Source organism: Bos javanicus, chromosome 16, assembly GCF_032452875.1.
Source record: "Bos javanicus breed banteng chromosome 16, ARS-OSU_banteng_1.0, whole genome shotgun sequence".
In the NCBI taxonomy this organism is placed as follows: domain Eukaryota; kingdom Metazoa; phylum Chordata; class Mammalia; order Artiodactyla; family Bovidae; genus Bos; species Bos javanicus.
In genome coordinates, this window is record NC_083883.1 from 20,654,052 (window position 1) to 20,666,580 (window position 12,529).

Below are 12,529 nucleotides of genomic sequence, written 5' to 3' on the forward strand. Positions count from 1 at the left end.
ACTTCTTTGTTGGTCTTCCTCCTTTATAGCAAGGGGAGCTGCAGAAAAGGAACAAATCTCTCGGGGACATTGCAGATTATCTTATTCACAACAGTTTTCAACTTGTTCCTTTCTCCTTATCACAATTGTGACTTCTGGAACTGATCAACACAGTTATTTTAGGTTTGGCTGAGGAGGACAAACTAGAGTATTTGAAGCTGATAGTCCTGCTCACCTAGGACAGCATGACGACAATATCCATACAATGATCCTCTTGGTTAAATAACCTTTCCCTCCCTTTCTACTATAACGGATGTTTGCCGTGAATATTTTTTGAAATAGCTCTTATGAATACTAACTTTTTGGATCACTTGCCTCTAATTACAATAAAATGACAATCTATGTGCAGTCTCTTAGATAATAAAATGAACACTGAATATTTTACGTTTAGATCATGCTTTATAATGTGCAAATTAATTATGCATATGTATGTAATTTGCATGTGTATTCTTTTCCTTTTCATTTTCACAAAATAACTAACGGTTAGACCAGTTATGCAACTTACAAAATAGTACTCAACTATATACAGCTCAGGTTTTCTGATTTTACTTTCAGAATTATTCTACATGTATTAAACCACAACTACAGGTACCCAGGTATACAACTACCAGGTGCATTAAATATAACTTCTGATTATCTTATAATCGAATTTAGCTATAATTTAAATAGTCTTATTAAGTGCCAGAACAGTAGATCTTCAATTTAAAATTTTTCCATTTAACTAAAAGACTCAATGACTTTATAGTTCGGAAATCACTGTTACATGCAAATAAGAAATATTAACCCTAAGAAAAGAGCTGTAATCACTTTAATTCACTTATAGCAAAGTAGAAATCACAACTACATGTAAATTCAGTTATAGAATGGGGTGGAAGGTGGAGCCTCAGAGCCAATTAACAGTCTCATGCTATGAATATTTTTAATCAACAATATATTTTTCAAGTGCCAATGCTATAGATCCAAAACAGCATATTAGGTCCTTTTTATATATACCATAGGGGCTTCCCTGGTGGCTCAGACGGTAAGGAGTCTGCCTGCAAGGCAGGAGACCCGGGTTTGATCCCTGGGTCAGGAAGATCCCCTGGAAAAGAAAATGGCAAGCCACTCCAGTATTCTTACCTGGAAAATCCCATGGACGGAGGAGCCTGGCAGGCTATAGTCCACGGGGTCACAAAGAGTAAGACATGACTGAACGACTAACACACAACACAACTGCCCAGGTGCCTCGGTGGTAAACAGTCCGCCTGCCAATGCAGGAGACTCAGGTTCGATCCTGTGTCAGGAAGATGCCCTGGAGAAGAAAACAGCAACCCACTCCAGCTTTTGCCTGGGAAATCCCACGGACAGGGAGCCCCAAGGTGCATTGGGTCACAAACAAAGGCACTGAATGATGAGGAGAGGTCTCTGTGAACATCTTTATGGTCTGTGGGGTCACAAAAGAGTCAGACACGACTTAATGGCTAAAACAATACATAACCTAACTCTCTTAGTCATCTATGCCACTTTTTGCATACAAAACCATGATCACATACACATATACATGAAACATACTGTTGTTACAGATGGAAACATAGGCTTACAGTAATTATTTCCATCACAATATATGTGCTTTTTCACATCAAAAGCATGTACTGGTACTAAGCAGTTTAAGATAAATAACCGGCATTTGAAAAACAAAACCTTCACAACTTTGTCTGGAGGATGACACAATCTTAAAAATTTGTCTCTACATCAAATGCACTAGGACAATAAACATTTCTTTAAAAAGTATCATTTTCAAAATGCTCTTGTGTATTCTCTCAAAAGATTTATATCCTAGGGTAGAAATAGTTCGTTCATTTTCTTTAGAGATTTCTTTCATTTACAGAAAACTCTAAATACTTTTACTGAGAAAACTATTAAAAAAAACTCAATGAGCAATTTTAATACATTTTCCTAAGTAAATAAATGTGTTAGTAAACAATGTATCAGAGTAAATGGAGAATACTGGTTTCTCTATGTTAGATTTCTGTTTCTTCATGAATAAAGAACTATATGTAAAGAGTTTTCTATCTCATATCTTCCTAGTGTGGCTTGCTTTTCGAGCTTATTATTTCCTGCCTTCGTTTGGTATGAAGAAAATAATTACAGGTTTTTTCCTTTCCTGTTTAATGCCATTGTATAGACACTATTTTAAAAATGTGACTAAGAGGCCCCAAACTTAAAGAGTCCTCCTTCTTTAGCAAGGAACTGTTTAACCTGTCATGTTAAAATTAAACAAGCCCACCTGACAATTTGCCATACTTGATAAAGGAACCAAAAAAAAAGCTTCTAATGTACATTCATTCACTTAATTGTTCAAATACCTTTCTCTTCTTTTAAAGTAATCCATCTGGCAAGATCCATAAATATATTTAAGCCACTTATATAGGTCAGCTAATATGGGTGATGCTTTTTTAAGCACCATCTGACGAAGCACATTCTGCATTCCACTAACAAAGTTACAGTATAAAATAATATTTTAATCAAGCCCAAAGGACAATAACAGATCTGACTGCTGGACTGATAATCGTCTTATCACACCGTGTGAAACCTAGCTCTAATATTTGACGGAGCCTCCATTACTTGGCAGCCCATTCTAAAAAAGGCCAACAATGGAGAGAGAATGAAGTGGAGTGTGCAAGACCTCCGTATCTACATAAAAGAGATTAGAGGCGACAGCGTTCCATTTTACAGCTCAATCATATTGTGTTAGCATGCGCTTATCCGAGCGCGGACGAAATTGAAAGAGAAATAAAAAAGAGTCAGGCAGATAGGAACCAGAAAAGCGAGGCCTGAGCAATTTCCAAGGATATAAAAGGATGCTAATGGCGGGGCCCTGTCATTCTTAAAAAGGGCTATTAGGGCACCATCATCTGTTCTGGTGCCCTTATGCTCCTTCAACTAAAGTCAAGCATTTTCTAAAGCCCTTGTGATCTTTTTGCTTCTAGAGATAAAGTATGGTCATGTTTCAGAACAACACACTTTCCATTTATGTGATTTATTAAAGTAAGTCAACTAATTCTATTTACTGATTTAAAAAAAAAAAAACAAACCCACTCCCTATGTATTTTTCTTCAGTACTTGCTTTTGTTGAATTTGTCACTTTTTTACGGAGCAAAACAAGTATACGAAAATACTTTCCCAGCAACGCAGAAAGGCTATGATGTTATCTGAGATGCTAAACTTAATTTTGAAAAAGCATGTGGGTCTACATGTGTGTGTGATTCCACAAACTGAGAGTCACATACAGAGAGCAAAGGCTTGGATGTTAGTATATTCTAAAAAAAGGTTTCACTTAATTTTCACACAAGCATTAAAAACATAACAGTTTTGAAGTGAAATTTCAGTTCTGATTTGGCTTTAATTCCAGCTCTGACCCCAGTTATCAGGACTAGGTCATGGTATCAAAAACACATTTTTACTTTTATTGAGGCAGAAATGGGACCTCAGTCTTTATATTCTCTTAGGCGTTACCCTCCCATCCCACATTGCACGCTGCCGCCATGCCCAAGCAGCCTGAACCCGGCTTGCACGTAGAGCAGCAAGCTCGAATCACAGCATCTTTCTCTTCCACCTCAAAACACTGTCTGGCACACTTACTGTTAGCATTTCAGTGAATGCGTGGTTTGCTAATCCCTCTCTGAAAAGCCAAGAGACTCCTTGCAATCATTTAAAACACCCTCCGGGTATCACGAAAACCAGAGCTGTGAATCATCAGTGCACAGCAACCTCCTCTGGCATTTGCTGGGCAGAGAGACTCACGTCAGCCCCCACCAATTCTAAGCCTCCGCTTAAGACTGAACACATAATCGTACAGCAATTGTTTCCACCACTGGAAATGCTGTTACTCATAGTTATTTAAAGTTACTGTCTTCACAGAAGTCACCAGAGCCCCTTTACTGTGACAAGTTCCTCTGTAAGCTGACATTTCTACTTAGATACACAACTGGACCCACAAATTTATCACCGACTTTTCCTGACCGGAGAGCATCAGCAGGCACTGTTGACTTCTTGGTCGTCTTTATGGAATGTCTGTACAGTATCAAAATACAGGCTTAGTAAATTTCTTAATTTAAGGAGAACTGGGGCAGAATTCTCTGAAAGAATGGGTGGTGTGGTGTCAGAATGACATATCCTTTGATGCTATGAATAATGATAACATTATTGCTATTATTTTGAACTAATTCTCTCAAAGGTGATCAACTGGGGAACTAAAATACACAGATTCTACTCCAGGAAGCAATGATGAATATGGGCTTTGAAGGCTCTGGACGCATCTGTGAACCTGTGGAAGTGCTTTTATTAATACCTCCTTCTGCCCCAGATCTCCCTATCTTTGAATTAAGCAAAATAATATCTAATTCCTGGGTTAGAACAATGATTCTCAACTGGGGAAGAAGGGGTTGATATTGCCCCCTCGAGAGGATATCTGGCAATGTCTGAAGACATTTTTATTTGTCATAACTCAAAGGTACCAGAGGATGGTAGAGGGTAGAGACCAAGGATGCTGCTAAATTCCCTACAAGGAACAGGACAGGCCCCACAACAAAGGGTTACCTGGTTCCAAACAGCAATTGTGTCAAGACTGAGAAAGCCTGGCTTAGAATAATACTAGTTTGAATTTGTGACAATATATGTGTGTGTATATATAAATACTGGAGAAGGAAATGGCAACCCACTCCAGTATTCTTGCCTGGAGAATCCCATAGACAGAGGAGCCTGGTGGGCTACAGTCCATAGGGTCGCAAAGAGTCAGACACAACTGAAGCGACTTAGCAGCAGTAACAGCATGTATAAATATAAATGATATACTATATATTGGTTATTTTTAAAAGTATATATGGGCTCTTCAACAAATCTTAGTTGTGTTTCTTTTAAATCGCTTCATTAACACTTTCCTTCAAAATAAGTTTTCATATAACTGTTTAGGCAAATTCCAGCTTTTTCCCCTGCTACCATTCCCAATGTCTTACCATCTTTTAGCATATCCTATTTTTTCTTTTTTTGCTTTTCCTGAAAATCTGTCAGCTGTGATCATAATCCAAATGCAAACCAACCATCCACACGATCAAATTTCCATCTTTCTTTTAGATGTAGTGACCCTTGTGGAGGTATCTGCTACAGACCACACTCCAGCTCACCTATTTAACTAGTTTTGACCTAATTTGGGGTGCTTTATTAGCAAACAGTGTAAGACAAAGTAGCTGGTATAATACAGAGTGATGTTTAAATTAGTTTACAATTTGCTTGGCCTCATCTAGAACTGCAGCGAACAAAGCCATTCAGAAATGTCAGCTGTGTTCCCAAGCACTGTAACAAATTGTCGCCTGAACGCTGCACACCTAATGACTTCAAATTAGCTTCACTGCGATATCGCCTGACAGTTCGTTACGACTGTTAGCAACATAGCTGGCGTATCATGACCAATAAATTGGTTTCAGTGTGGGCTGGGAAAGGGACTTCCATCAATTTGATTAAAGAAATTACTGTAGCATTCAAAGCATAAAGACAAACTAGTTTAAGGAGACAGAAATAAGTTCACTCTACCAAAGAAACATGGCTCATCATCCAAAAATTTGTGTGTAAACTATTTGAAGATCAGAGTTCAAACAGACAATAATTCAAGTAGACAACTAAAATTCTTAAACCTTGTGATCAGGTAATATGTTCACTGATCTAAGGATGGGTCTGGAAAGAAAAGTCACTGGATATTTTAAAATACTACTCTTAAGTTATAATAACAGAAAATTTATGAGGTTTAACATTTATGTTTGTAATTTATGTATAAATTCATAGTAAATATCTCATTGTAAACCAAAGCAATAAGCAAATATGAAAAGCAATTCAGTATAAATCGTCACTACAAATGACAAAATGAGTGATTTTTAAAAGGAAAAATGGGATCTAGACTACTCTTGATAAAAAAAACATTTTTTAAAGTGAAAAGAAAAAGCCAAAGTGTTTTCTTAGGCTAAAACAGACTTTAAAAGGAGTAAAAAATATTTTAACAACTTATATTCTATTTATCTGAGGTTGGCAATAATAGTACCTTCATGTGTGAAAAAATAATGAACAAGCATTCAAGATGGTATAGCTATAAAAAGATTTATGATTCTATTAGGATAGGAAAGCTCTAAATTAAGTATGACAAATGTAAAGGTTTAAAAAAAGTCCTAATGAACAGGATTTCCCTGGAAGGCCAGTGGTTAGGACTGTGTGCTTTCACTGCTGAGGATGTGAGTTCAATTCCTAGTCAGAGAGCTAAGATTCCACATGTCTTGCCAGGTGGCCCCCTCAAAAAGAAAAAAAAATTTTTTTAAATATATAAATTTAAAAAAAGTAAAATTTAAAACTCTTAATGAGAAAACTGTGAATTGGCCTAAATCAACATATACACCCTAGGGGATTAATTGCAAACATTTCTTTTTCATTTCAGAAAATGTACCTGGAATATGCTTCGCCCATCCAATGATAACCACCAACTCTCGATCAGCCAAGTCACACAGTGTAGTGAGGGCTTTGATGTCACTGTCGGGGACGGTAGGGTCAGGCATGGCATAGATCTTCTCCGGTTCAGCCACCAACAAATGTGAGACAATCTTGTTATCTGCAGGATCAGACCAGAGCACTCCGGGATCACTAGCAGCATCATTTCTTTTTTACACATTCTAAACTAGGTGGTGTTTTGAAAGGAAAAAAACCCAAAGCCTCAAATAGCCTATAATCAACCCCAAATATTCCATTTATGGTTCAATATATGTATATTAAAGTGTTTCGGAAAACCCACAGCAAGAAATAAGCCGCTGCAGTCGTGATAGCCCTCTGCTTCTCCTTGGCTTTACCTGCCTTTGCTGGAATGAAGCATCTGTCCTGTAATGAAATTTTTTATAGCAAACAGATAAGAGGAGTTAGACGCTTTCTGGGTTTACTCTTTGATTCTTAAGTGGGATTTGGGGAAGCAGATTAAATAGTATAGAGCAGTTTTAAAATAAAACTCTACGTAAACCCCTGAAATGTAGAACGCAATGTGGAAGGCAAAGATCTAGTGCCCGTAGACCTAATGGGCATAAAAGTCATTAATTGTCCTAATTCCTTTAAAAAAGAGCAAAGGTCAGAGCCCTTCTGCCTGGGTGAATTACTGACTGTATAACTCTATCTCTGTGGGATGCCTTCAATAGGAATGTCTTTCCTGTCTCCTCTCCACACACCCAGCCCATCTTCCAAATAGAGCCAATGTCAGTTTCCAGAAAAACACTCCTACTTAAAAGTGACCGTGTTTTCTCTTCTGAGCGTCTCATTCTTCAGTCTTCTTTTATCATCTATTGTCTTTAGTTCACTCTCTGGTTCAGATCTATCTGTCCGAAATTTGTGATATACGTTTTTAAAATCCTTCATAAAGTAAACACTAGAGACAAATGGAAAGCATCACATCAAATGTGTTTTATCGCTCAGGGCCATGTGAGAGTTTATGGAAGGGGTTATAAAGCCTTGCTAACGGAATTAATTTTCTTGTTGGCCTTATTTCCAATTTTTACACATAGTTTTAGATTTGATACTTTCTTCTAAGTGAGGCGATACAAATAGGTAAGAATAAACCCAGATATTTCAATATTCTACATCTTATTACTCTAGAAAACTAAGGTCTTAAATGGGATCTTATGAGTCAAAGCAAAAATTCTTCTCTGTTCACTGTTTGCCTTTTCCTCTAAATTTTTAACTTTTTAAACTCAAAATGAAAAGACTTAGTATATCTTAGAATTGAAAACAAAGCTTTCTGTCTCCTTTAACAGCAAGAATCCTTATCCAAGCTATAATTAGTAATTTTTCTGATATAGTTTAAAATTTTTATTACTATGACTGCCACATGAATTCTTTTAATTTCAAATGATCAACATCAATATTCCCTGGCAGTAATATTCGATTACTATCAAATTAAAAACACAGATTTGGGAGGAAATATTTCCAAATATATACTTTCTAGAAAAAAATTAAGCTCAAATAGAGATTTTTTTTTTTTAATTTGCAGGATCTGCAGAGAATGACATTTGTTTCTTGTATATGCTGTAGAAACAACACCCTGTTTTTTAGTTACGCTTGGAAAAGTTTCTGCTTTCATTGCTCTGACATTGTAACAAACCCTGTCAGCAACTACTAGATTCTCAGGACTAGAAGGAAATGCAATAATAAAGGGTGCAAAAATGTAACTGAAGGAAATAGTGATTCAAGTTTTTTTTAGTACAGGGAAAATGTTACCTGTTTTTAGCTAAGTCAATGGATACTTGACCAGAGGGGCCAGAAAAACTTGGTGGAGGCTTAGAAATTCCTATCATTCAGAAAATGGAATAGCTGGCAGCACTGTTTCGAGGTGAAGCTTATTTAATGTTTCCCTAATTAGAATCAATAGAACCCAATTTTCATTCTTGGGCTTTTGTAGAACACAGACAATCAGTCAGGCTCCAGAAATCTCCCCCAGCCACTTCCTCAGCAATGCCAGGGCCCAGTCTCTTGACACTTATCTGACAGGATCTGAAAATTAAGTTTTATAAATGTTTGTTACCAAAACACACTAATTGGATGGACTAAGGAAAATTAACACAGAGGCCTTAAGATAATGAGTAATGATTTATTAGGAGTCCTCTTTTATCTCAGACCAGTGGAGCTCACTGAAATTGCTGTAATCTCCTTCAAAGTACTTGACAAGCCTCCTCCCGATTCCCCAGGTTTAAGCTGAAAACCATAGATGTTTCTCTACCCTGTGGACTTACGAATGAGCTGGTGCTCATTCTTCTCTCAGTAGAGGAAATCATCAATGGTGTCAGTCAACGTTCATAGAAAATGAATGAGAAATGGCCAGTCTGGACATTTACTGAATCCAGGAAAACAAAACCTCTAATGAAATTAAGCATTAGTGTTTATTGCATTTTATTGTATTATCAGAAAGTTTTTGATTCTAATGTGCAAAATCTGCTTAATGCAGTCCTAGATTGTATTCGCAGAATGCCAAACAGCTTATGCAGGCTGAGGAGAAGATGCCAGATTGGACAATTGAAGGTATAATCAACATAATGTTTTTTGGAAAGGCAAAAGGAAACTATGCCATATGTTCACTTAAGCTTTAATTTTATGTAAAACTGGTTGTTTTTCCTTTGACATAGCTAAAATGTCCTTTCATTTACAGTTCAGGGTCTGTTTTATTTACTTAACAGATGCCCATATGCTCACATGGATGACACACAGCAGCGCCCCCTCCTGGAGAGTCCGAGAGAGGACATTTTTTTTTCTCTTCCCCTCAAAGCTGATCAAAAATGACCTGTGTCTTTTCTAGACCTGCTCTAGCTGCAACTTCCTCTGGTGAGGGCCAGTTGTGTCTTCTGAGCCAGAGACAGCTAAATAGGAGAAACGTTTCCACCGCAGCACTTTTCAGTGCCTCGTATAAACTCTGTGCCTAAACATCCTAAAATATTAGCTCTTTTGCATTACAATAAGCCCCCCACATGTGAACCTTCAAGTTGCAAACTTTCAATGTCTGGCCTGAGTGAAACTGCAGCTTGCCCTCCATCTCCTATTGCTGACGATCCTTCAGCTCTACCATCTCCCACCGCCTCTCCCTCCTCCAGTCAGCAACTTTTCTTGCCTCTTCACTTGATGCCAGCCTCGGTATGCCAGCTGTTGTACTGTACTACTACTGGACTTTGCAACATAGTGTAAGATTAAAAATGTTTTATTTATTTTTTGTGTCTGTTTTATGTGTTATTTGTGTGAAAAGAATTATAAACCTATTACAGTACAGCACTACATAGCTGTGTTAGTAAGGTGCCTAGGCTAATTTTGTTGGACTTATGAACAAATTGGATGTACAAATGGGGTCTTGGAATGGAACTGGTTGGTATGTAAGGGACTTACTATACAGCCATGAACTGATTTTTCCGAAACTGGAATACAGTTAACCACCTTGATCTATATTCTATCTCTTTAAAAAAATGTATCTATATTCTAGTTAATGACATACAGAACAGGGCTTGCATTTTAGCTATGTACCCATCACTATTTTAAACTGCAACTGGATGTTATCAATGGGCTTTTAAAAAATAATTCATAAAGCCCATAAGGACATCTGAAATGGAACCACCAACCTATGCTTGTTATTAGTTGGACTCAATCTTGTTTTAATCTATTGCTGGCTCGTGTGTTAACCTTCCATAGCTCCAAATTAATGAGGCTCCTAATGTATTTTCATTGGGAGGTTGAACAGTCAAACTCATTTAGTTAGTGAAAACTACAAAAATCACTTTCTTGTGAAATCTGAAACTAACAGCTCCAATGAACTAATGATCGTGGTATGATCTGTTTTATGTACCTCTGAAAATAAAGATAACCTGTAAATGTAAAAGTCACACCATATAAGCTATGACTTAGTATGCTTAATGTTTCTACAAAATGACTAGGTTTAAAAAAGTGGGGAGGGGCGGTAGGGGACAAGAAAGCCATAGGGGGAAAAAGATAATCAGCTGAGTTGCTACTGCTCTTCAAAGGCAGTCCCTGGGAATAAAGCCACAGACCCCCCCTACCCCCCTTAGGGAAGAGAAGCCTCATTGGAGTCAGTAGGAATGGGCATGCCAAAACTAATGTATCGAGAGCAGCCAGCTGGGAGGATGTCGTGTGCTGGAAAGCCAGACGTGTCTGCTGTACTTACATGGCTTTTTGGCTGGCTGAACCAGCTGAGGGTTCAGGTATGGGCTGTTCTCCGCATCTATTCTGCGTTTGTACTTCTGCCGTCCTCCGCGTACTCTGTCAAGACGCACTCCTGTGGGCAAAGACAGGCACTAACTTACTGTTGAGGTAACTATCTTTGGGACCAATCAAATACATAGAGGTAAACAGAGAATAGAATGCTGAATGGTCCAGGCGGATTAGAGGAATGTTAAAAAAAAAAATGTGATGGTTAAGCCAAGACTGCCAGAGATTGGAAACCAAATCTGGAAGAGACGCCGCCCAAGCTGAAAGACATGTATCCAAGGCCATCAAAATCACCTACACACCAAAGAAAAGGCACCTTTCCTTGAGAATTAATACAAAGAAACTGGAATTTGGTGCTAATGTTGTTTCCTCCATTAGCAGTGTGTATTCTCCTCATCATGGGCTTCCCTGGAAGCTCAGTGGTAAAGAATCCATCTGCCAATGCAGAAGACTCAGGTTCCATCCTTGGGTCGCGAAGATCCCCTGGAGGAGGAAATGGCAACCCACTCCAGTATTCTTGCCTGGAGAATCCCATGGACAGAGGAGCCTGGTGGGCTACAGTCCATGGGGTTGCAATAGTCGGACACAGCTTGGCAACTAAACAACAGTCCTCTTCATCAGTCACCCCTGAAAGCTCAGTGTGTGGGGTCGAGTAGACGGGTAGATCCAAAGCCGTCGAATCCACCCCTGTCTATCAGAGGACTCCACATGGACCTGTGGAAGTGAACTGAGTTGAAAACTTCCACGGGCTGTGGAGAGCAGGAATCCCATACCCAGGATGAGATCCAAGGATGAGATCCATGTTCTAACATCAACATGTCTCAGACAGAGTGTGTTATTTACATCTTGCCACACATCTGTATTTTGTTTTAATTGAGAGAAAACGGAGAGTAGGTTTGGACTGAACACAGGATAGAAAAAGGAGATTCCTGAAAGAATTCAGGAGGCTAGGATGGTAAAGAGGGGATTTGTTAGGAGGGCAGAGATGAAGCGTGAAGCTAGAAAGTAGGCAAAAGGAAACTGGCAGTAACACTTTTTCCCCAAGAGTGATGGATTGGGTCAAGATTCTGGGAGGTTTTGCTGGCAGTGGGTCAGCAAAATTAAGGAAAGGAACAAAAGGAAAAGAAAGGAATTAAAAAGAAAGAAATGTCTCATTTACATGGAGGAGTGGTGAGGAAGAGCTTGATAATAACCTGGCTTCCAGTCTATAATTACAAAGTTTAGGGTAGAACCATATAAATCTTTATCAAATAGAGACGATAACCTGGGAGTAAAGAGAGGGGTGAGAGATTCTTTCTGTGCTCTTAGGTTGTACCTTAGCTGATTAAAAAAACAGTATTAACACTCTCCATTAATAAATTCAGCCAAACAGTTCGTTGTATTTTGGTATTTCTCACACACACACAAACTGTTTAGGACATAGTTTAACAGCATCCTCAGTATTATTATTTTACCAAAGGACCTCTCAGAGCTTTTAACACACAAATAACCTCTGTAAAACTCTCAAAGGGAGATACAGACTATGCAATGTTTTGCAAGCCAATGTCACAAAGATCCTGATTTAGAAACATTTATCAATATCATGTTGCACATGTGGATTGTGGGGTAACTAAGTTAAATGAAACAGTTTGGGAAAGGCTGATGTGTTTCTTTGTGAATCCTGAAGGTGAATATATACACTCGAATGTTAAAGGTGATTATCAATCCATGAGCTAAAGAAAAATACAACTTT

At 38.2% G+C, this 12,529-nt stretch overlaps 1 protein-coding gene across 6 annotated transcripts in view; it reads right to left on the bottom strand.

Annotated features, from left to right (window-relative positions):
* Window positions 1-12,529, bottom strand: part of ESRRG (estrogen related receptor gamma) — a 695,806-nt gene that overhangs the window by 59,421 nt on the left and 623,856 nt on the right. For all 6 annotated transcript variants that reach the window (XM_061382197.1, XM_061382199.1, XM_061382198.1 and 3 more), the window contains 2 exons: window positions 10,754-10,864; window positions 6,506-6,667 (listed from right to left, as the gene is read on the bottom strand). In XM_061382197.1, the coding sequence (XP_061238181.1) occupies window positions 6,506-6,667; window positions 10,754-10,864 (273 nt within the window). The remainder of the gene's footprint in view (window positions 1-6,505; window positions 6,668-10,753; window positions 10,865-12,529) is intronic.